The 24,417-nt window shown below is 53.8% G+C and overlaps 1 protein-coding gene across 1 annotated transcript in view; it reads right to left on the bottom strand.

Moving 5' to 3' along the window:
- Positions 1–24,417, bottom strand: part of ryr1b (ryanodine receptor 1b (skeletal)) — a gene marked incomplete in the record, with an annotated part of 337,334 nt that overhangs the window by 100,458 nt on the left and 212,459 nt on the right. Inside the window, 5 exon segments of the mRNA XM_055895181.1 lie at positions 3,622–3,636; positions 5,754–5,846; positions 8,241–8,328; positions 8,423–8,663; positions 24,060–24,380. Coding sequence (XP_055751156.1) covers positions 3,622–3,636; positions 5,754–5,846; positions 8,241–8,328; positions 8,423–8,663; positions 24,060–24,380 — 758 coding nt within the window.

Below are 24,417 nucleotides of genomic sequence, written 5' to 3'. Positions count from 1 at the left end.
AGGGCTCTACTTTAGGTTTATAAGGTATATAACAGGGCAATACATTAGGTTTATAAGGTATATAACAGGGCTATAATTTAGGTTTATAAGATATACAACAGGCTATACTTTATAACAGGGCAATACATTAGGTTTATAAGATGTTATAGGTAGATTAGGTGAAAGTCACTGTAATATGTACATGTAATGGAGACTACAGGTGTAAACTACAGTGACTACAACAGCTATAGGACTTAAAGGTATGGCAAGATTGAGCAAAGGGAAGACTGATTGTGAGTGCCCCCCGATTTGGGAAATTTATCGCCAAAGCTGAAGAAAAAAAACCCCATCAACAAAACAAAACAAACATAAACAAAACATAACAAACATCAACAAAACAAAACAAACATCAACAAAACAAAAAACATCAACAAAACAAAAAACATCAACAAAACAAAAACAAACAACAAAACAAAACAAACATCCAAAACCAAAACAAACATCAACAAAGTAGAGTGAGCAACACTCCATCATCATTCGCCAATCAGGAACCATCTGAAGGCAAACTCAAACTCCTCAAACCAAGGTCAGCTCATGGGACTGGACTGCAGCAGTAGTCCATGTACTATATATATATAGTCAGTGCTGAGCAGAGTGCCATGAAACCCAAACACTTCAATCTACGGCAGAGAGCTTTCATCAAGCCTCTCCAGACCCTCGATCTCACACACATTAAGGTACATTAAGACACACACTCAATTCACAGTACAGCCTCCCTAGGAAGACCTTATTTATATGTCCATGTTTCAGTCTCTGCTGCAGAATGTGCTGGCTATAGACTAGATGGATGTAATCAGGTGTCTCTGCTGGCTATAGACTAGATGGATGTAATCAGGTGTCTCTAGTGGCTATAGACTAGATGGATGTAATCAGGTCTCTAGTGGCTATAGACTAGATGGGTGTAATCAGGTGTCTCTGCTGGCTATAGACTAGATAGATGTAATCAGGTGTCTCTGCTGGCTATAGACTAGATGGATGTAATCAGGTGTCTCTAGTGGCTATAGACTAGATGGGTGTAATCAGGTCTCTAGTGGCTATAGTCTAGATGGGTGTAATCAGGTCTCTAGTGGCTATAGACTAGATGGATGTAATCAGGTGTCTCTATTGGCCATAGACTAGATGGGTATAATCAGGTGTCTCTGCTGGCTATAGACTAGATGGATGTAATCAGGTGTCTCTGCTGGCTATAGACTAGATGGGTGTAATCAGGTGTCTAGGTGCTATAGACTAGATGGGTGTAATCAGGTGTCTAGGTGCTATAGACTAGATGGGTGTAATCAGGTGTCTCTGCTGGCTATAGACTAGATGGATGTAATCAGGTGTCTCTGCTGGCTATAGACTAGATGGGTGTAATCAGGTGTCTAGGTGCTATAGACTAGATGGGTGTAATCAGGTGTCTAGGTGCTATAGACTAGATGGGTGTAATCAGGTGTCTAGGTGCTATAGACTAGATGGGTGTAATCAGGTGTCTCTGCTGGCTATAGACTAGATGGATGTAATCAGGTGTCTCTAGTGGCTATAGACTAGATGGGTGTAATCAGGTGTCTCTAGTGGCTATAGACTAGATGGGTGTAATCAGGTGTCTCTGCTGGCTATAGACTAGATGGGTGTAATCAGGTGTCTCTATTGGCTATAGACTAGATGGGTGTAATCAGGTGTCTCTAGTGGCTATAGACTAGATGGGTGTAATCAGGTGTCTCTGCTGGCTATAGTCTAGATGGATGTAATCAGGTGTCTCTGCTGGCTATAGACTAGATGGATGTAATCAGGTGTCTCTGCTGGCTATAGACTAGATGGGTGTAATCAGGTGTCTCTATTGGCTATAGACTAGATGGATGTAATCAGGTGTCTCTAGTGGCTATAGACTAGATGGGTGTAATCAGGTGTCTCTAGTGGCTATAGACTAGATGGATGTAATCAGGTGTCTCTGCTGGCTATAGACTAGATGGGTGTAATCAGGTGTCTAGGTGCTATAGACTAGATGGATGTAATCAGGTGTCTAGGTGCTATAGACTAGATAGATGTAATCAGGTGTCTCTGCTGGCTATAGACTAGATGGATGTAATCAGGTGTCTAGGTGCTATAGACTAGATGGATGTAATCAGGTGTCTAGGTGCTATAGACTAGATAGATGTAATCAGGTGTCTAGGTGCTATAGTCTAGATGGGTGTAATCAGGTCTCTAGTGGCTATAGACTAGATGGATGTAATCAGGTGTCTCTGCTGGCTATAGACTAGATGGGTGTAATCAGGTGTCTCTGCTGGCTATAGACTAGATGGATGTAATCAGGTGTCTCTATTGGCCATAGACTAGATGGGTATAATCAGGTGTCTCTGCTGGCTATAGACTAGATGGATGTAATCAGGTGTCTCTATTGGCTATAGACTAGATGGGTGTAATCAGGTGTCTCTATTGGCTATAGACTAGATGGATGTAATCAGGTGTCTCTGCTGGCTATAGACTAGATGGGTGTAATCAGGTGTCTCTAGTGGCTATAGACTAGATGGGTGTAATCAGGTGTCTCTAGTGGCTATAGACTAGATGGATGTAATCAGGTGTCTCTAGTGGCTATAGACTAGATGGGTGTAATCAGGTGTCTCTAGTGGCTATAGACTAGATGGGTGTAATCAGGTGTCTCTAGTGGCTATAGACTAGATGGATGTAATCAGGTGTCTCTGCTGGCTATAGACTAGATGGGTGTAATCAGGTGTCTCTAGTGGCTATAGACTAGATGGATGTAATCAGGTGTCTCTGCTGGCTATAGACTAGATGGATGTAATCAGGTGTCTCTGCTGGCTATAGACTAGATGGATGTAATCAGGTGTCTCTATTGGCTATAGACTAGATGGATGTAATCAGGTGTCTCTAGTGGCTATAGACTAGATGGGTGTAATCAGGTGTCTCTAGTGGCTATAGACTAGATGGATGTAATCAGGTGTCTCTGCTGGCTATAGACTAGATGGATGTAATCAGGTGTCTCTATTGGCTATAGACTAGATGGATGTAATCAGGTGTCTCTATTGGCTATAGACTAGATGGGTATAATCAGGTGTCTCTATTGGCTATAGACTAGATGGATGTAATCAGGTGTCTCTAGTGGCTATAGACTAGATGGATGTAATCAGGTGTCTCTGCTGGCTATAGATTAGATGGGTGTAATCGGTGTTGAATAGTAAGGGAGTGCTTAAGGAGTGCTGTAATGTGTGAGCTATACACGTGAAAGTCAGTGTTTACGTGTGTGTGTGTGTGTGTGTGTGTGTGTGTGTGTGTGTGTGTGTGTGTGTGTGTGTGTGTGTGTGTGTGTGTGTGTGTGTGTGTGTGTGTGTGTGTGTGTGTGTGTGTGTGTGTGTGTGTGTGTGCATTTGTTTTCCGTGTCTGTGTATGTGTGTCTGTCAGTGCGAGTGAGTGTGAGTGTGAGTGTGAGTGTGAGTGTGAGTGTGTGAGCGACAGGGTCTGTGTGTTTCTGCTCTATAGCCGTGCACTAGGAGAGCTTGATGAAGAACCCCCCCACAGTCGGGGTGCCATGCGGTCAGGCCAGCACAGCGGTCACATTACGGTCAGCGTGCACAAACACAGTCTAACCTCTTCCCCGCCGGCCTAGTGGCCCCCCCCGCGTCCACAGAGACACACAGAGACAGAGAAAGAACAGAGTTAACATCCAACAGTTCACCCCTGACCTCTGACCTCTCACCTCCTGACCTCAAGTATTCACAAAGCACCATCAGAGAGTGCTGATCTAGGATCAGGTCTTAATTCATTATAATCTGATCCTAGATCAGAGTGCTGAGCTCCGAAACCTTTGACCTGTCGACACCCAGGTATCCTAACTCCGCCTCCTCAGGCCTCTCCAGACCAGGAAGTGGATATGTTATAGAAGATTTCTTATGTCTTTTTTCATTGGATGAAACATACAAAGCCTTCAGAACGTATTCTTACCCCTTGACTTGGTCCACATTTTGTTGTGTTACAGTCTGAATTCAAAATGGACAATTATTTTAATTTTTTATATCTCACTCATCTACACACATTACCCCATAATTACATTTCTGCAAATGTATTGAAAATGAAATACAGAAATATCTCATTTACATAAGTAATTCAGACGACCGTGAACTGTGAGTCTTTCTGGGTAAGTCTCTAAGAGCTTCGCAAACATGTATTTTACAATATTTGCACATTCATTTTTATTTTTTTATTATTCAAGCTCTGTCAAGTTGGTTGTTGATCATTGTTGACAGCCTTTTTCATGCTGATTGAAGTCAAAACTGTAACTAGGCCACTCAGGAACATTCAATGTCGTCTAGGTTTTCCTCTAGGGTTTGGCCTGTGTTTTAGGTTATTGTCCTGCTGAAAGGTGAATTCATCTCCCAGTGTCTGGTGGAAAGCAGACTGAACCAGGTTTTCCTCTAGGGTTTTGCCTTGTGTTTTAGGTTATTGTCCTGCTGAAAGGTGAATTCATCTCCCAGTGTCTGGTGGAAAGCAGACTGAACCAGGTTTTCAACTAGGATTTGTCCTGTGCATAGTTAAAAAATGTATCCTAAAAAAACTTCCTAGTCCTTGCCAATGACAAGCATACCCATAACATGATGCAGACACCACCATGCTTGAAAGTATGAAGAGGGGTACTCAGTGGATGTGATGTGTTGGATTTGCCCCAAACATAACACTTTGTATTCAGGACATAAAGTTTGTTTTCGTTGCCAATTTTTATTTTTACTTTAGTGCCTTGTTGCAAACAGGGCGTATGTTTTGGAATATTTGTATTCTGTACAGGATTCATTCTTTTCCCTCTGTCATTTAGGTTAGTATTCTGGTGTAACTAAAATATTGTTGATCCATCCTCAGTTTTCTCCTGTCACAGCCATTTAACTATGTAACGGGTTTAAAAATCACCATTGGCCTCATGGTGAAATCCCTGAGCGGTTTCCTTCCTCTCCGGCAACTGAGTTAGGAAGGACGCCTGTATCTTTGTAGTGACTGGGTGTATTGATACACCATCCAAGGTGTAATTAATAACTTCACCATGCTCAAAGGAATATTCAATGTCTGCTTTTTTTTTTTTTACCCATCTACCAATAGGTGCCCTTTGTGAGACATTGGAAAACATCCCTTGTCTTTGTGGTTGAATCTGTGTTTGAAATTCCCTGCTCAGTTGAGGGACCTTACAGATAATTGTATTTGTGGGGTAGAGAGATGAGGTAGTCATACAAAAATCATGTTAAATACTATTATTGCACACAGAGTGAGTCCGTGCAAATTATTACATGAGGTGTTAAGCACTTTTTCATTCCTGAACTTATTTAGGCTCCTTTCCATAACAAAGGGGGGTTGAATACTTATTGACTCAAGACATTTCTGCTTTACTTGTTTAAATAACTTGTAAAACATTTCTAAAAACATAATTCCACTTTGACATGATGTGGTGTTGTGTGTCGGCCAGCGAAACAACATCTCAATTGAATCCATTTTAAATTCAGGCTGTAACACAACAACATGTGGAAGAAAAAAAAGAGTCAATGGGGTGTGAATACTTTCTGAAGGAACTGTCTCTTTGTCTTCTAACCAAGTCTTTAGGACTAGAGGCATTGGTATATTATGAACTGCAAGGGTTGTTTACATGAATAAGGAATAAAATAAACCATATTAGATTGTCTATAATGGTAACATGTTATGAATCGTTGATACCCTTTTACTCATGGTGGATTCAGTCTCACCTTGCTCATCTTACTCTTGCTGTCAGCGGTCAGGAAAGACATGTTGTTGATCTCATTCATCACCACAAAGTTCTGCTCCTCACGCTTGAAGTTCTGGAAAATACAGAACGGAGAAAAAGGGGAATGAATAAGGAGAGAGAGGGAGAGACAGAGAGAAAGGAGAAAAGGGGAATGAATAAAGGAAAGAGAGGGAGAGACAGAGAGAAAGGAGAAAAAGGGGAATGAATAAGGAGAGAGAGGGAGAGACAAAGAGAAAGGAGAAAAAGGGGAATGAATAAGGAGAGAGAGGGAGAGACAGAGAGAAAGGAGAAAAGGGGAATGAATAAAGGAAAGAGAGGGAGAGACAGAGAGAAAGGAGAAAAGGGGAATGAATAAGGAGAGAGAGGGAGAGACAGAGAGAAAGGAGAAAAGGGGAATGAATAAAGGAAAGAGAGGGAGAGACAGAGAGAAAGGAGAAAAAGGGGAATGAATAAGGAGAGAGAGGGAGAAACAAAGAGAAAGGAGAAAAGGGGAATGAATAAGGAGAGAGAGGGAGAGACAGAGAGAAAGGAGAAAAGAGGAATGAATAAGGAGAGAGAGGGAGAAACAGAGAGAAAGGAGAAAAGGGGAATGAATAAGGAGAGAGAGGGAGAGACAGAGAGAAAGGAGAAAAGGATGAATGAATAAAGGAAAGAGAGAAGGAGAGACAGAGAGAAAGGGAGAGGTGTGTATTAGTTGACGAAAAAGGAAGAATGAAAAAAAAGTGAAGGAATAGAGAGACGGGTGAGCGGTGTTTCATCGTACCAAAACATCACTTATGATACCAATATTTTAGAATAATTTAGTTCCGTTTCACATGATACTACCAAATATTTCAGCCCTACCGATCTAAAGAACCAGCTGGTGCCTGTTATAAAATGTTTATAAATTTATGTTTATAAATTTAAAATGTTTACACGTTTTTTTATTTAAAAAATTAAGCAACAGCAACTACTCTCTTGTATGTGCCAGTCCAATAATGTCCACTTCACTACCACGTGCATCTCATGTGTGGCAGCTGTGATCAGCCAGCCACACCCCCTTCCAGCCCTCACTCTAACCACTAGGCAGGTAGCCTAGTAGCTAGAGAGTTGGGCCAGTAAACGAAAGGTTGCTGGATCGAATCCCTGAGCTGACAAGGTAAAAATCTGTCTTTCTGCCCCTGAGCAAGGCAGTTAACCCGCTGTTCCCCGGGCCAAGAGCAAGGCAGTTAACCCACTGTTCCCCGGGCCCTGAGCAAGGCAGTTAACCCACTGTTCCCCGGGCCCTGAGCAAGGCAGTTAACCCACTGTTCCCCGGGCAGTGGAACCAGGTGTGAAGGAAGACAACACAAAACCAATGGAAAATGAAAAGTGGATCAGTGGTGGCTAGAAGGTCGGAGACGTCGACCGCCGAACGCCGCCCGAACAAGGAGAGGGACCAACTTTGGCGGACGTTGTGACAGAAATGAATAAATTCAGCCCTAATCTATGGATTTCACATGACTAGGAATGCATATATGCATCTGTTAGTCACAGGTAGGGGTTGTGGATCAGAAAATCAATCAGTATCTGGTGTGATCGCCATTTGCCTCATGGAGCGGGACACATCTCCTTCACATAGAGTTGATCAGGTTGTTGATTGTGGCCTGTGGAATGTTGATCTCACTCCTCTTCAACGGCTGTGTGAAGTTGCTGGATTATTTGTCAGGAACTGGAACACGCTGTCTTACACGTCGATCCAGAGCATCCCAAACATGCTCAATGGGTGAACTATCTGGTGAGTATGCAGGCCTTGGAAGAACTGGGACAGTTTCAGCTTCCAGAAATTGTGTACAGATCCTTGCGACATGGGGCCAGGCATTATCATGCTGAAACATGAGGTGATGGAGGAGGATGAATGGCACGACAATGGACCTCAGTATGTCGTCACGGTATCTCTGTGCATTCAAATTGCCATCGATAAAATGCAATTGTGTTCGTTGTCTGTAGCTTATGCCTGCCCATATCATAACCCCACCGCCACCATGGGGCAGTCTGTTCACAACATTGACATCAGCAAACCGCTTGCCCACACGACACAATACACGTGGTCTGCAATTGTGAGGCTGGCATTCTCTAATTCTCTAAAAACGACGTTGGATTGCGGCTTATGGTAGAGAAATTAACAATAAATTCTCTGGCAATTGCTCTGGTGGACATTCCTGCAGTCAGCATGCCAATTGCATGCTCTCCCTCAAAAAACTTGAGATATCTGTGACATTGTGTTGTATAGATAAAACTGTACATTTTTAGAGTAGCCTTTTTCTTGTCCCCACAGCACAAGGTGCACCTGTGCAATAATCATGCTGTTTAATCAGCTTCTTGGTATGCCACACCTGTCAGGTGGATGTATTATTTTGGCAAAGGAGAAATGGGTGGGTGTGTGTCTGTGTGTTAAATGAGGTAGGTGGGTGTGTGTCTGTGTGTTAAATGAGGTAGGGGAACTCACATGAGACTTGGACCAGAAGATAAACACCTCTCCAACCATCCTGAAGAGTTCCTCAGCATCTGGGTCTGGACAGGTCAACCATCGAGCCCTGGAACAACAAGATAAGGGTCAGGTGTGTTTCGTGTGTGTGTGTGTGCGTGCGTGATTGTGTGTACACGTGTTAGTTTACGACTCCACAGTACCTGTTGTTATCCACATATCTGATCAGTAGAGGATACAGAGCGTAAAGGTCTCTGCAGAGAACAGCAAACTCATCCCTGATGGTTCCTTCTTCACTGTCCACCTCAGACTTCCCCTCCAGTCTCAGCTGCTCCTCCTCAGCCACCACCTTCCCACTACGTTTCTTCAGTTTCTCCATGGTCGGGATGAAATGAGACTTCAACATCTCAGGCTTGGCTCTGCTAACGATGGGCTGGGCAAACACTGGACAAGGAAAGGACAGGCAGGACACACAGGGCCCATTGTTGAAAGGTCGTTACTCACGTTCATAAAAAAGCAAGGTCAGCAACAGTTGATCTCTGAACACATAACCATGACCTGAAAACGACACCATTTCTAAAACAGGACATCTCCCCTACCAACCAGCCAGTCATCTCCCTCTCCTCTCTCCACCAACCTGCCAGTCATCTCCCTCTCCTCTCTCCACCAACCTGCCAGTCATCTCCCTCTCCTCTCCCCTACCAACCTGCCAGTCATCTCCCTCTCCTCTCCCCACCAACCTGCCAGTCATCTCCCTCTCCTCTCCCCATCAACCTGCCAGTCATCTCCCTCTCCTCTCCCTACCAACCTGCCAGTCATCTCCCTCTCCTCTCCCCACTAACCTGCCAGTCATCTCCCTCTCCTCTCCCTACCAACCTGCCAGTCATCTCCCTCTCCTCTCCCTACCAACCTGCCAGTCATCTCCCTCTCCTCTCCCCACCAACCTGCCAGTCATCTCCCTCTCCTCTCCCCTACCAACCTGCCAGTCATCTCCCTCTCGTCTCCCCCACCAACCTGCCAGTCATCTCCCTCTCCTCTCCCCCACCAACCTTCCAGTCATCTCCCTCTCATCTCCCCTACCAACCTGCCAGTCATCTCCCTCTAAACTCCTCAACCAACCTGCCAGTCATCTCCCTCTCCTCTCCCCCACCAACCTGCCAGTCATCTCCCTCTCCTCTCCCCCACCAACCTGCCAGTCATCTCCCTCTCCTCTCCCCACCAACCTGCCAGTCATCTCCCTGTCCTCCCCCTACCAACCTGCCAGTCATCTCCCTCTCCTCTCCCCTACCAACCTGCCAGTCATCTCCCTCTCCTCTCCTCCACCAACCTGCCAGTCATCTCCCTCTCCTCTCCCTACCAACCTGCCAGTCATCTCCCTCTCCTCTCCCCTACCAACCTGCCAGTCATCTCCCTCTCCTCTCCTCACCAACCTGCCAGTCATCTCCCTCTCCTCTCCCCCACCAACCTGCCAGTCATCTCCCTCTCCCCTACCAACCTGCCAGTCATCTCCCTCTCCTCTCCCCACCAACCTGCCAGTCATCTCCCTCTCCTCTCCCTACCAACCTGCCAGTCATCTCCCTCTCCTCTCCCTACCAACCTGCCAGTCATCTCCCTCTCCTCTCCTCCCCCTACTAACCTGCCAGTCATCTCCCTCTCCTCCCCCTACCAACCTGCCAGTCATCTCCCTCTCCTCTCCCTACCAACCTGTCAGTCATCTCCCTCTCCTCTCCCCTACCAACCTGCCAGTCATCTCCCTCTCCTCTCCCCTACCAACCTGCCAGTCATCTCCCTCTCCTCTCCCCACCAATCTGCCAGTCATCTCCCTCTCCTCTCTCCACCAACCTGCCAGTCATCTCCCTCTCCTCTCCTCACCAACCTGCCAGTCATCTCCCTCTCCTCTCCCCCACCAACCTGCCAGTCATCTCCCTCTCCCCTACCAACCTGCCAGTCATCTCCCTCTCCTCTCCCCACCAACCTGCCAGTCATCTCCCTCTCCTCTCCCTACCAACCTGCCAGTCATCTCCATCTCCTCTCCCCACCAACCTGACAGTCATCTCCCTCTCCTCTCCCTACCAACCTGCCAGTCATCTCCCTCTCCTCTCTCCACCAACCTGCCAGTCATCTCCCTCTCCTCTCCCTACCAACCTGCCAGTCATCTCCCTCTCCTCTCCTCCACCAACCTGCCAGTCATCTCCCTCTCCTCTCCCCTACCAACCTGCCAGTCATCTCCCTCTCGTCTCCCCCACCAACCTGCCAGTCATCTCCCTCTCCTCTCCCCCACCAACCTGCCAGTCATCTCCCTCTCATCTCCCCTACCAACCTGCCAGTCATCTCCCTCTCCTCTCCTCACCAACCTGCCAGTCATCTCCCTCTCCTCTCCCCCACCAAACTGCCAGTCATCTCCCTCTCCTCTCCTCTCCCCTACCAACCTGCCAGTCATCTCCCTCTCCTCTCCCCCACCAACCTGCCAGTCATCTCCCTCTCCTCTCCCCACCAACCTGCCAGTCATCTCCCTGTCCTCCCCCTACCAACCTGCCAGTCATCTCCCTCTCCTCTCCCCTACCAACCTGCCAGTCATCTCCCTCTCCTCTCCTCCACCAACCTGCCAGTCATCTCCCTCTCCTCTCCCTACCAACCTGCCAGTCATCTCCCTCTCCCCTACCAACCTGCCAGTCATCTCCCTCTCCTCTCCCCACCAACCTGCCAGTCATCTCCCTCTCCTCTCCCTACCAACCTGCCAGTCATCTCCCTCTCCTCTCCTCCCCCTACTAACCTGCCAGTCATCTCCCTCTCCTCTCCCTACCAACCTGCCAGTCATCTCCCTCTCCTCTCCTCCCCCTACTAACCTGACAGTCATCTCCCTCTCCTCTCCCTACCAACCTGCCAGTCATCTCCCTCTCCTCTCCCCTACCAACCTGCCAGTCATCTCCCTCTCCTCTCCCCTACCAACCTGCCAGTCATCTCCCTCTCCTCTCCCCCACCAACCTGCCAGTCATCTCCCTCTCCTCTCCCCTACCAACCTGCCAGTCATCTCCCTCTCCTCTCCCTACCAACCTGCCTGTCATCTCCCTCTCCTCTCCCCTACCAACCTGCCAGTCATCTCCCTCTCCTCTCCTCCACCAACCTGCCAGTCATCTCCCTCTCCTCTCTTCCACCAACCTGCCAGTCATCTCCCTCTCCTCTCCTCCACCAACCTGCCAGTCATCTCCCTCTCCTCTCTCCACCAACCTGCCAGTCATCTCCCTCTCCTCTCCCCACCAACCTGCCAGTCATCTCCCTCTCCTCTCTCCACCAACCTGCCAGTCATCTCCCTCTCCTCTCTCCACCAACGTGCCAGTCATCTCCCTCTCCTCTCCCCTACCAACCTGCCAGTCATCTCCCTCTCCTCTCCCCCACCAACCTGCCAGTCATCTCCCTCTCCTCTCCCCTACGAACCTGCCAGTCATCTCCCTCTCTTCTCCCCAACCAACCTGCTAGTCATCTCCCTCTCCTCTCCCCTACCAACCTGCCAGTCATCTCCCTCTCCTCTCCCCCACCAACCTGCCAGTCATCTCCCTCTCCTCTCCCCTACCAACCTGCCAGTCATCTCCCTCTCCTCTCTCCACCAACCTGCCAGTCATCTCCCTCTCCTCTCCCCTACCAACCTGCCAGTCATCTCCCTCTCCTCTCCCCACCAACCTGCCAGTCATCTCCCTCTCCTCTCCCCATCAACCTGCCAGTCATCTCCCTCTCCTCTCCCTACCAATCTGCCAGTCATCTCCCTCTCCTCTCCCCACCAACCTGCCAGTCATCTCCCTCTCCTCTCCCCTACCAACCTGCCAGTCATCTCCCTCTCCTCTCTCCACCAACCTGCCAGTCATCTCCCTCTCCTCTCCCCTACCAACCTGCCAGTCATCTCCCTCTCCTCTCCCCACCAACCTGCCAGTCATCTCCCTCTCCTCTCTCCACCAACCTGCCAGTCATCTCCCTCTCCTCTCTCCACCAACCTGCCAGTCATCTCCCTCTCCTCTCCCCTACCAACCTGCCAGTCATCTCCCTCTCCTCTCCCCACCAACCTGCCAGTCATCTCCCTCTCCACTCCCCATCAACCTGCCAGTCATCTCCCTCTCCTCTCCCTACCAACCTGCCAGTCATCTCCCTCTCCTCTCCCCACCAACCTGCCAGTCATCTCCCTCTCCTCTCCCCTACCAACCTGCCAGTCATCTCCCTCTCCTCTCTCCACCAACCTGCCAGTCATCTCCCTCTCCTCTCCCCTACCAACCTGCCAGTCATCTCCCTCTCCTCTCCCCACCAACCTGCCAGTCATCTCCCTCTCCTCTCTCCACCAACCTGCCAGTCATCTCCCTCTCCTCTCCCCTACCAACCTGCCAGTCATCTCCCTCTCCTCTCCCCACCAACCTGCCAGTCATCTCCCTCTCCTCTCCCTACCAACCTGCCAGTCATCTCCCTCTCCTCTCTCCACCAACCTGCCAGTCATCTCCCTCTCCTCTCCCTACCAACCTGCCAGTCATCTCCCTCTCCTCTCCTCCACCAACCTGCCAGTCATCTCCCTCTCCTCTCCCCTACCAACCTGCCAGTCATCTCCCTCTCGTCTCCCCCACCAACCTGCCAGTCATCTCCCTCTCCTCTCCCCCACCAACCTGCCAGTCATCTCCCTCTCATCTCCCCTACCAACCTGCCAGTCATCTCCCTCTCCTTTCCTCACCAACCTGCCAGTCATCTCCCTCTCCTCTCCCCCACCAACCTGCCAGTCATCTCCCTCTCCTCTCCTCTCCCCTACCAACCTGCCAGTCATCTCCCTCTCCTCTCCCCCACCAACCTGCCAGTCATCTCCCTCTCCTCTCCCCACCAACCTGCCAGTCATCTCCCTCTCCTCTCCTCCACCAACCTGCCAGTCATCTCCCTCTCCTCTCCTCCACCAACCTGCCAGTCATCTCCCTCTCCTCTCCCTACCAACCTGCCAGTCATCTCCCTCTCCTCTCCTCCCCCTACTAACCTGCCAGTCACCTCCCTCTCCTCTCCCTACCAACCTGCCAGTCATCTCCCTGTCCTCCCCCTACCAACCTGCCAGTCATCTCCCTCTCCTCTCCCCTACCAACCTGCCAGTCATCTCCCTCTCCTCTCCTCCACCAACCTGCCAGTCATCTCCCTCTCCTCTCCCTACCAACCTGCCAGTCATCTCCCTCTCCTCTCCTCCCCCTACTAACCTGCCAGTCACCTCCCTCTCCTCTCCCCTACCAACCTGCCAGTCATCTCCCTCTCCTCTCCCCTACCAACCTGCCAGTCATCTCCCTCTCCTCTCCTCCACCAACCTGCCAGTCATCTCCCTCTCCTCTCCCTACCAACCTGCCAGTCATCTCCCTCTCCTCTCCCCACCAACCTGCCAGTCATCTCCCTCTCCTCTCCCCTACCAACCTGCCAGTCATCTCCCTCTCGTCTCCCCCACCAACCTGCCAGTCATCTCCCTCTCCTCTCCCCCACCAACCTTCCAGTCATCTCCCTCTCATCTCCCCTACCAACCTGCCAGTCATCTCCCTCTAAACTCCTCAACCAACCTGCCAGTCATCTCCCTCTCCTCTCCCCCACCAACCTGCCAGTCATCTCCCTCTCCTCTCCCCCACCAACCTGCCAGTCATCTCCCTCTCCTCTCCCCACCAACCTGCCAGTCATCTCCCTGTCCTCCCCCTACCAACCTGCCAGTCATCTCCCTCTCCTCTCCCCTACCAACCTGCCAGTCATCTCCCTCTCCTCTCCTCCACCAACCTGCCAGTCATCTCCCTCTCCTCTCCCTACCAACCTGCCAGTCATCTCCCTCTCCTCTCCCCTACCAACCTGCCAGTCATCTCCCTCTCCTCTCCTCACCAACCTGCCAGTCATCTCCCTCTCCTCTCCCCCACCAACCTGCCAGTCATCTCCCTCTCCCCTACCAACCTGCCAGTCATCTCCCTCTCCTCTCCCCACCAACCTGCCAGTCATCTCCCTCTCCTCTCCCTACCAACCTGCCAGTCATCTCCCTCTCCTCTCCCTACCAACCTGCCAGTCATCTCCCTCTCCTCTCCTCCCCCTACTAACCTGCCAGTCATCTCCCTCTCCTCCCCCTACCAACCTGCCAGTCATCTCCCTCTCCTCTCCCTACCAACCTGTCAGTCATCTCCCTCTCCTCTCCCCTACCAACCTGCCAGTCATCTCCCTCTCCTCTCCCCTACCAACCTGCCAGTCATCTCCCTCTCCTCTCCCCACCAATCTGCCAGTCATCTCCCTCTCCTCTCTCCACCAACCTGCCAGTCATCTCCCTCTCCTCTCCTCACCAACCTGCCAGTCATCTCCCTCTCCTCTCCCCCACCAACCTGCCAGTCATCTCCCTCTCCCCTACCAACCTGCCAGTCATCTCCCTCTCCTCTCCCCACCAACCTGCCAGTCATCTCCCTCTCCTCTCCCTACCAACCTGCCAGTCATCTCCATCTCCTCTCCCCACCAACCTGACAGTCATCTCCCTCTCCTCTCCCTACCAACCTGCCAGTCATCTCCCTCTCCTCTCTCCACCAACCTGCCAGTCATCTCCCTCTCCTCTCCCTACCAACCTGCCAGTCATCTCCCTCTCCTCTCCTCCACCAACCTGCCAGTCATCTCCCTCTCCTCTCCCCTACCAACCTGCCAGTCATCTCCCTCTCGTCTCCCCCACCAACCTGCCAGTCATCTCCCTCTCCTCTCCCCCACCAACCTGCCAGTCATCTCCCTCTCATCTCCCCTACCAACCTGCCAGTCATCTCCCTCTCCTCTCCTCACCAACCTGCCAGTCATCTCCCTCTCCTCTCCCCCACCAAACTGCCAGTCATCTCCCTCTCCTCTCCTCTCCCCTACCAACCTGCCAGTCATCTCCCTCTCCTCTCCCCCACCAACCTGCCAGTCATCTCCCTCTCCTCTCCCCACCAACCTGCCAGTCATCTCCCTGTCCTCCCCCTACCAACCTGCCAGTCATCTCCCTCTCCTCTCCCCTACCAACCTGCCAGTCATCTCCCTCTCCTCTCCTCCACCAACCTGCCAGTCATCTCCCTCTCCTCTCCCTACCAACCTGCCAGTCATCTCCCTCTCCCCTACCAACCTGCCAGTCATCTCCCTCTCCTCTCCCCACCAACCTGCCAGTCATCTCCCTCTCCTCTCCCTACCAACCTGCCAGTCATCTCCCTCTCCTCTCCTCCCCCTACTAACCTGCCAGTCATCTCCCTCTCCTCTCCCTACCAACCTGCCAGTCATCTCCCTCTCCTCTCCTCCCCCTACTAACCTGACAGTCATCTCCCTCTCCTCTCCCTACCAACCTGCCAGTCATCTCCCTCTCCTCTCCCCTACCAACCTGCCAGTCATCTCCCTCTCCTCTCCCCTACCAACCTGCCAGTCATCTCCCTCTCCTCTCCCCCACCAACCTGCCAGTCATCTCCCTCTCCTCTCCCCTACCAACCTGCCAGTCATCTCCCTCTCCTCTCCCTACCAACCTGCCTGTCATCTCCCTCTCCTCTCCCCTACCAACCTGCCAGTCATCTCCCTCTCCTCTCCTCCACCAACCTGCCAGTCATCTCCCTCTCCTCTCTTCCACCAACCTGCCAGTCATCTCCCTCTCCTCTCCTCCACCAACCTGCCAGTCATCTCCCTCTCCTCTCTCCACCAACCTGCCAGTCATCTCCCTCTCCTCTCCCCACCAACCTGCCAGTCATCTCCCTCTCCTCTCTCCACCAACCTGCCAGTCATCTCCCTCTCCTCTCTCCACCAACGTGCCAGTCATCTCCCTCTCCTCTCCCCTACCAACCTGCCAGTCATCTCCCTCTCCTCTCCCCCACCAACCTGCCAGTCATCTCCCTCTCCTCTCCCCTACGAACCTGCCAGTCATCTCCCTCTCTTCTCCCCAACCAACCTGCTAGTCATCTCCCTCTCCTCTCCCCTACCAACCTGCCAGTCATCTCCCTCTCCTCTCCCCCACCAACCTGCCAGTCATCTCCCTCTCCTCTCCCCTACCAACCTGCCAGTCATCTCCCTCTCCTCTCTCCACCAACCTGCCAGTCATCTCCCTCTCCTCTCCCCTACCAACCTGCCAGTCATCTCCCTCTCCTCTCCCCACCAACCTGCCAGTCATCTCCCTCTCCTCTCCCCATCAACCTGCCAGTCATCTCCCTCTCCTCTCCCTACCAATCTGCCAGTCATCTCCCTCTCCTCTCCCCACCAACCTGCCAGTCATCTCCCTCTCCTCTCCCCTACCAACCTGCCAGTCATCTCCCTCTCCTCTCTCCACCAACCTGCCAGTCATCTCCCTCTCCTCTCCCCTACCAACCTGCCAGTCATCTCCCTCTCCTCTCCCCACCAACCTGCCAGTCATCTCCCTCTCCTCTCTCCACCAACCTGCCAGTCATCTCCCTCTCCTCTCTCCACCAACCTGCCAGTCATCTCCCTCTCCTCTCCCCTACCAACCTGCCAGTCATCTCCCTCTCCTCTCCCCACCAACCTGCCAGTCATCTCCCTCTCCACTCCCCATCAACCTGCCAGTCATCTCCCTCTCCTCTCCCTACCAACCTGCCAGTCATCTCCCTCTCCTCTCCCCACCAACCTGCCAGTCATCTCCCTCTCCTCTCCCCTACCAACCTGCCAGTCATCTCCCTCTCCTCTCTCCACCAACCTGCCAGTCATCTCCCTCTCCTCTCCCCTACCAACCTGCCAGTCATCTCCCTCTCCTCTCCCCACCAACCTGCCAGTCATCTCCCTCTCCTCTCTCCACCAACCTGCCAGTCATCTCCCTCTCCTCTCCCCTACCAACCTGCCAGTCATCTCCCTCTCCTCTCCCCACCAACCTGCCAGTCATCTCCCTCTCCTCTCCCTACCAACCTGCCAGTCATCTCCCTCTCCTCTCTCCACCAACCTGCCAGTCATCTCCCTCTCCTCTCCCTACCAACCTGCCAGTCATCTCCCTCTCCTCTCCTCCACCAACCTGCCAGTCATCTCCCTCTCCTCTCCCCTACCAACCTGCCAGTCATCTCCCTCTCGTCTCCCCCACCAACCTGCCAGTCATCTCCCTCTCCTCTCCCCCACCAACCTGCCAGTCATCTCCCTCTCATCTCCCCTACCAACCTGCCAGTCATCTCCCTCTCCTTTCCTCACCAACCTGCCAGTCATCTCCCTCTCCTCTCCCCCACCAACCTGCCAGTCATCTCCCTCTCCTCTCCTCTCCCCTACCAACCTGCCAGTCATCTCCCTCTCCTCTCCCCCACCAACCTGCCAGTCATCTCCCTCTCCTCTCCTCCACCAACCTGCCAGTCATCTCCCTCTCCTCTCCCCACCAACCTGCCAGTCATCTCCCTCTCCTCTCCTCCACCAACCTGCCAGTCATCTCCCTCTCCTCTCCTCCACCAACCTGCCAGTCATCTCCCTCTCCTCTCCCTACCAACCTGCCAGTCATCTCCCTCTCCTCTCCTCCCCCTACTAACCTGCCAGTCACCTCCCTCTCCTCTCCCTACCAACCTGCCAGTCATCTCCCTGTCCTCCCCCTACCAACCTGCCAGTCATCTCCCTCTCCTCTCCCCTACCAACCTGCCAGTCATCTCCCTCTCCTCTCCTCCACCAACCTGCCAGTCATCTCCCTCTCCTCTCCCTACCAACCTGCCAGTCATCTCCCTCTCCTCTCCTCCCCCTACTAACCTGCCAGTCACCTCCCTCTCCTCTCCCCTACCAACCTGCCAGTCATCTCCCTCTCCTCTCCCTACCAACCTGCCAGTCATCTCCCTCTCCTCTCTCCACCAACCTGCCAATCATCTCCCTCTCCTCTCCCCTACCAACCTGCCAGTCATCTCCCTCTCCTCTCCCTACCAACCTGCCAGTCATCTCCCTCTCCTCTCCTCCCCCTACTAACCTGCCAGTCATCTCCTCTCCTCTCCCTACCAACCTGCCAGTCATCTCCCTCTCCTCTCCTCCCCCTACTAACCTGCCAGTCATCTCCCTCTCCTCTCCCTACCAACCTGCCAGTCATCTCCCTCTCCTCTCCCCTACCAACCTGCCAGTCATCTCCCTCTCCTCTCCCCTACCAACCTGCCAGTCATCTCCCTCTCCTCTCCCCCACCAACCTGCCAGTCATCTCCCTCTCCTCTCCCCTACCAACCTGCCAGTCATCTCCCTCTCCTCTCCCCCACCAACCTGCCAGTCATCTCCCTCTCCTCTCCCCTACCAACCTGCCAGTCATCTCCCTCTCCTCTCCCCCACCAACCTGCCAGTCATCTCCCTCTCCTCTCCCCTACCAACCTGCCAGTCATCTCCCTCTCCTCTCCTCCACCAACCTGCCAGTCATCTCCCTCTCCTCTCCTCCACCAACCTGCCAGTCATCTCCCTCTCCTCTCCTCCACCAACCTGCCAGTCATCTCCCTCTCCTCTCTCCACCAACCTGCCAGTCATCTCCCTCTCCTCTCCCTACCAACCTGCCAGTCATCTCCCTCTCCTCTCCCCTACCAACCTGCCAGTCATCTCCCTCTCCTCTCCTCCCCCTACTAACCTGCCAGTCACCTCCCTCTCCTCTCCCTACCAACCTGCCAGTCATCTCCCTCTCCTCTCCCTACCAACCTGCCAGTCATCTCCCTCTCCTCTCCCCACCAACCTGCCAGTCATCTCCCTCTCCTCTCCCCTACCAACCTGCCAGTCATCTCCCTCTCCTCTCTCCACCAACCTGCCAGTCATCTCCCTCTCCTCTCCCCTACCAACCTGCCAGTCATCTCCCTCTCCTCTCCCCACCAACCTGCCAGTCATCTCCCTCTCCTCTCTCCACCAACCTGCCAGTCATCTCCCTCTCCTCTCCCCTACCAACCTGCCAGTCATCTCCCTCTCCTCTCCCCACCAACCTGCCAGTCATCTCCCTCTCCTCTCCCTACCAACCTGCCAGTCATCTCCCTCTCCTCTCTCCACCAACCTGCCAGTCATCTCCCTCTCCTCTCCCTACCAACCTGCCAGTCATCTCCCTCTCCTCTCCTCCACCAACCTGCCAGTCATCTCCCTCTCCTCTCCCCTAACAACCTGCCAGTCATCTCCCTCTCGTCTCCCCCACCAACCTGCCAGTCATCTCCCTCTCCTCTCCCCCACCAACCTGCCAGTCATCTCCCTCTCATCTCCCCTACCAACCTGCCAGTCATCTCCCTGTCCTCTCCTCACCAACCTGCCAGTCATCTCCCTCTCCTCTCCCCCACCAACCTGCCAGTCATCTCCCTCTCCTCTCCTCTCCCCTACCAACCTGCCAGTCATCTCCCTCTCCTCTCCCCCACCAACCTGCCAGTCATCTCCCTCTCCTCTCCCCACCAACCTGCCAGTCATCTCCCTGTCCTCCCCCTACCAACCTGCCAGTCATCTCCCTCTCCTCTCCCCTACCAACCTGCCAGTCATCTCCCTCTCCTCTCCTCCACCAACCTGCCAGTCATCTCCCTCTCCTCTCCCTACCAACCTGCCAGTCATCTCCCTCTCCTCTCCTCCCCCTACTAACCTGCCAGTCACCTCCCTCTCCTCTCCCTACCAACCTGCCAGTCATCTCCCTCTCCTCTCCCCTACCAACCTGCCAGTCATCTCCCTCTCCTCTCCCTACCAACCTGCCAGTCATCTCCCTCTCCTCTCTCCACCAACCTGCCAATCATCTCCCTCTCCTCTCCCCTACCAACCTGCTAGTCATCTCCCTCTCCTCTCCCTACCAACCTGCCAGTCATCTCCCTCTCCTCTCCTCCCCCTACTAACCTGCCAGTCATCTCCCTCTCCTCTCCCTACCAACCTGCCAGTCATCTCCCTCTCCTCTCCTCCCCCTACTAACCTGCCAGTCATCTCCCTCTCCTCTCCCTACCAACCTGCCAGTCATCTCCCTCTCCTCTCCCCTACCAACCTGCCAGTCATCTCCCTCTCCTCTCCCCTACCAACCTGCCAGTCATCTCCCTCTCCTCTCCCCCACCAACCTGCCAGTCATCTCCCTCTCCTCTCCCCTACCAACCTGCCAGTCATCTCCCTCTCCTCTCCCCCACCAACCTGCCAGTCATCTCCCTCTCCTCTCCCCTACCAACCTGCCAGTCATCTCCCTCTCCTCTCCCCCACCAACCTGCCAGTCATCTCCCTCTCCTCTCCCCTACCAACCTGCCAGTCATCTCCCTCTCCTCTCCTCCACCAACCTGCCAGTCATCTCCCTCTCCTCTCCTCCACCAACCTGCCAGTCATCTCCCTCTCCTCTCCTCCACCAACCTGCCAGTCATCTCCCTCTCCTCTCTCCACCAACCTGCCAGTCATCTCCCTCTCCTCTCCCTACCAACCTGCCAGTCATCTCCCTCTCCTCTCCCCTACCAACCTGCCAGTCATCTCCCTCTCCTCTCCTCCCCCTACTAACCTGCCAGTCACCTCCCTCTCCTCTCCCTACCAACCTGCCAGTCATCTCCCTCTCCTCTCCCTACCAACCTGCCAGTCATCTCCCTCTCCTCTCCCCACCAACCTGCCAGTCATCTCCCTCTCCTCTCCCCTACCAACCTGCCAGTCATCTCCCTCTCCTCTCTCCACCAACCTGCCAGTCATCTCCCTCTCCTCTCCCCTACCAACCTGCCAGTCATCTCCCTCTCCTCTCCCCACCAACCTGCCAGTCATCTCCCTCTCCTCTCTCCACCAACCTGCCAGTCATCTCCCTCTCCTCTCCCCTACCAACCTGCCAGTCATCTCCCTCTCCTCTCCCCACCAACCTGCCAGTCATCTCCCTCTCCTCTCCCTACCAACCTGCCAGTCATCTCCCTCTCCTCTCTCCACCAACCTGCCAGTCATCTCCCTCTCCTCTCCCTACCAACCTGCCAGTCATCTCCCTCTCCTCTCCTCCACCAACCTGCCAGTCATCTCCCTCTCCTCTCCCCTACCAACCTGCCAGTCATCTCCCTCTCGTCTCCCCCACCAACCTGCCAGTCATCTCCCTCTCCTCTCCCCCACCAACCTGCCAGTCATCTCCCTCTCATCTCCCCTACCAACCTGCCAGTCATCTCCCTGTCCTCTCCTCACCAACCTGCCAGTCATCTCCCTCTCCTCTCCCCCACCAACCTGCCAGTCATCTCCCTCTCCTCTCCTCTCCCCTACCAACCTGCCAGTCATCTCCCTCTCCTCTCCCCCACCAACCTGCCAGTCATCTCCCTCTCCTCTCCCTACCAACCTGCCAGTCATCTCCCTGTCCTCCCCCTACCAACCTGCCAGTCATCTCCCTCTCCTCTCCCCTACCAACCTGCCAGTCATCTCCCTCTCCTCTCCTCCACCAACCTGCCAGTCATCTCCCTCTCCTCTCCCTACCAACCTGCCAGTCATCTCCCTCTCCTCTCCTCCCCCTACTAACCTGCCAGTCACCTCCCTCTCCTCTCCCTACCAACCTGCCAGTCATCTCCCTCTCCTCTCCCCTACCAACCTGCCAGTCATCTCCCTCTCCTCTCCCTACCAACCTGCCAGTCATCTCCCTCTCCTCTCTCCACCAACCTGCCAGTCATCTCCCTCTCCTCTCCCCTACCAACCTGCCAGTCATCCCCCTCTCCTCTCCCAGTCATCTCCCTCTCCTCTCCCCTACCAACCTGCCAGTCATCTCCCTCTCCTCTCCCCCACCAACCTGCCAGTCATCTCCCTCTCCTCTCCCCTACCAACCTGCCAGTCATCTCCCTCTCCTCTCCCCCACCAACCTGCCAGTCATCTCCCTCTCCTCTCCCCTACCAACCTGCCAGTCATCTCCCTCTCCTCTCCCCCACCAACCTGCCAGTCATCTCCCTCTCCTCTCCCCTACCAACCTGCCAGTCATCTCCCTCTCCTCTCCTCCACCAACCTGCCAGTCATCTCCCTCTCCTCTCCTCCACCAACCTGCCAGTCATCTCCCTCTCCTCTCCTCCACCAACCTGCCAGTCATCTCCCTCTCCTCTCTCCACCAACCTGCCAGTCATCTCCCTCTCCTCTCCCTACCAACCTGCCAGTCATCTCCCTCTCCTCTCCCCTACCAACCTGCCAGTCATCTCCCTCTCCTCTCCTCCCCCTACTAACCTGCCAGTCACCTCCCTCTCCTCTCCCTACCAACCTGCCAGTCATCTCCCTCTCCTCTCCCCTACCAACCTGCCAGTCATCCCCCTCTCCTCTCCCTACCAACCTGCCAGTCATCTCCCTCTCCTCTCCCTACCAACCTGCCAGTCATCTCCCTCTCCTCTCCTCCCCCTACTAACCTGCCAGTCATCTCCCTCTCCTCTCCCTACCAACCTGCCAGTCATCTCCCTCTCCTCTCCTCCCCCTACTAACCTGCCAGTCATCTCCCTCTCCTCTCCCTACCAACCTGCCAGTCATCTCCCTCTCCTCTCCCCTACCAACCTGCCAGTCATCTCCCTCTCCTCTCCCCTACCAACCTGCCAGTCATCTCCCTCTCCTCTCCCCCACCAACCTGCCAGTCATCTCCCTCTCCTCTCCCCTACCAACCTGCCAGTCATCTCCCTCTCCTCTCCCTACCAACCTGCCTGTCATCTCCCTCTCCTCTCCCCTACCAACCTGCCAGTCATCTCCCTCTCCTCTCCTCCACCAACCTGCCAGTCATCTCCCTCTCCTCTCCCCACCAACCTGCCAGTCATCTCCCTCTCCTCTCTCCACCAACCTGCCAGTCATCTCCCTCTCCTCTCTCCACCAACGTGCCAGGCATCTCCCTCTCCTCTCCCCTACCAACCTGCCAGTCATCTCCCTCTCCTCTCCCCCACCAACCTGCCAGTCATCTCCCTCTCCTCTCCCCTACCAACCTGCCAGTCATCTCCCTCTCCTCTCCCCCACCAACCTGCCAGTCATCTCCCTCTCCTCTCCCCTACCAACCTGCCAGTCATCTCCCTCTCCTCTCCCCCACCAACCTGCCAGTCATCTCCCTCTCCTCTCCCTTACCAACCTGCCAGTCATCTCCCTCTCCTCTCCTCCACCAACCTGCCAGTCATCTCCCTCTCCTCTCCTCCACCAACCTGCCAGTCATCTCCCTCTCCTCTCCTCCACCAACCTGCCAGTCATCTCCCTCTCCTCTCTCCACCAACCTGCCAGTCATCTCCCTCTCCTCTCCCCACCAACCTGCCAGTCATCTCCCTCTCCTCTCTCCACCAACCTGCCAGTCATCTCCCTCTCCTCTCTTCACCAACGTGCCAGTCATCTCCCTCTCCTCTCCCCTACCAACCTGCCAGTCATCTCCCTCTCCTCTCCCCCACCAACCTGCCAGTCATCTCCCTCTCCTCTCCCCTACCAACCTGCCAGTCATCTCCCTCTCCTCTCTCCACCAACCTGCCAGTCATCTCCCTCTCCTCTCCCCACCAACATGCCAGTCATCTCCCTCTCGTCTCCCCACCAACATGCCAGTCATCTCCCTCTCGTCTCCCCCACCAACCTGCCAGTCATCTCCCTCTCCTCTCCCCCACCAACCTGCCAGACATCTCCCTCTCCTCTCTCCAGCAACCTGCCAGTCATCTCCCTCTCCTCTCCCCCACCAACCTGCCAGTCATCTCCCTCTCCTCTCCCCACCAACCTGCCAGTCATCTCCCTCTACTCTCCCCAACAACCTGCCAGTCATCTCTCTCTCCTCTCTCCAGCAACCTGCCAGTCATCTCCCTCTCCTCTCCTCCACCAACCTGCCAGTCATCTCCCTCTCCTCTCCCCACCAACCTGCCAGTCATCTCCCTCTCCTCTCCCCACCAACCTGCCAGTCATCTCCCTCTCCTCCCCCTACCAACCTGCCAGACATCTCCCTCTCCTCTCTCCTTCCAACCTCCCAGTCATCTCCCTCTCCTCTCTCCACCAACCTGCCAGTTATCTCCCTTTCCTCTCCCCACCAACCTGCCAGGCGTTTCATCCAGGAGGCTTCGTCTATCCCCAGATTGTTGACTACTATCTTCATGATGCTGCCCAGCAACTGGTTGAGTTGTTCTGAAGTGACGTCAGTACAGAGCTGACCCTCCAGGTCGGGGTAGTTCTCCAGACCTCTTTCCCACCAGCGGGGAAGGTAGTTACACAGCATGGGCAGGGTGATCTCGATAACGTGGGGCATCTCAGTGTAGCGAGCCCCTGACTCTGCCAGGTCCCCGATCTCCTTCATCAGGACATCTAGCTCTGGGATGTCAGTACACAGCTCCTCTACTTGGTTGGGCAGGCCCAGGACTGGCAGGGGTAGAGAGACGAGAGGAGAGGAAAAAAG

The sequence above is a fragment of the Salvelinus fontinalis genome, chromosome 33 (assembly GCF_029448725.1).
Source record: "Salvelinus fontinalis isolate EN_2023a chromosome 33, ASM2944872v1, whole genome shotgun sequence".
In the NCBI taxonomy this organism is placed as follows: Eukaryota; Metazoa; Chordata; class Actinopteri; order Salmoniformes; family Salmonidae; genus Salvelinus; species Salvelinus fontinalis.
The sequence above is the reverse complement of the archived record's forward strand: the minus strand, read 5'-3'. Positions and strand labels throughout refer to the sequence as shown.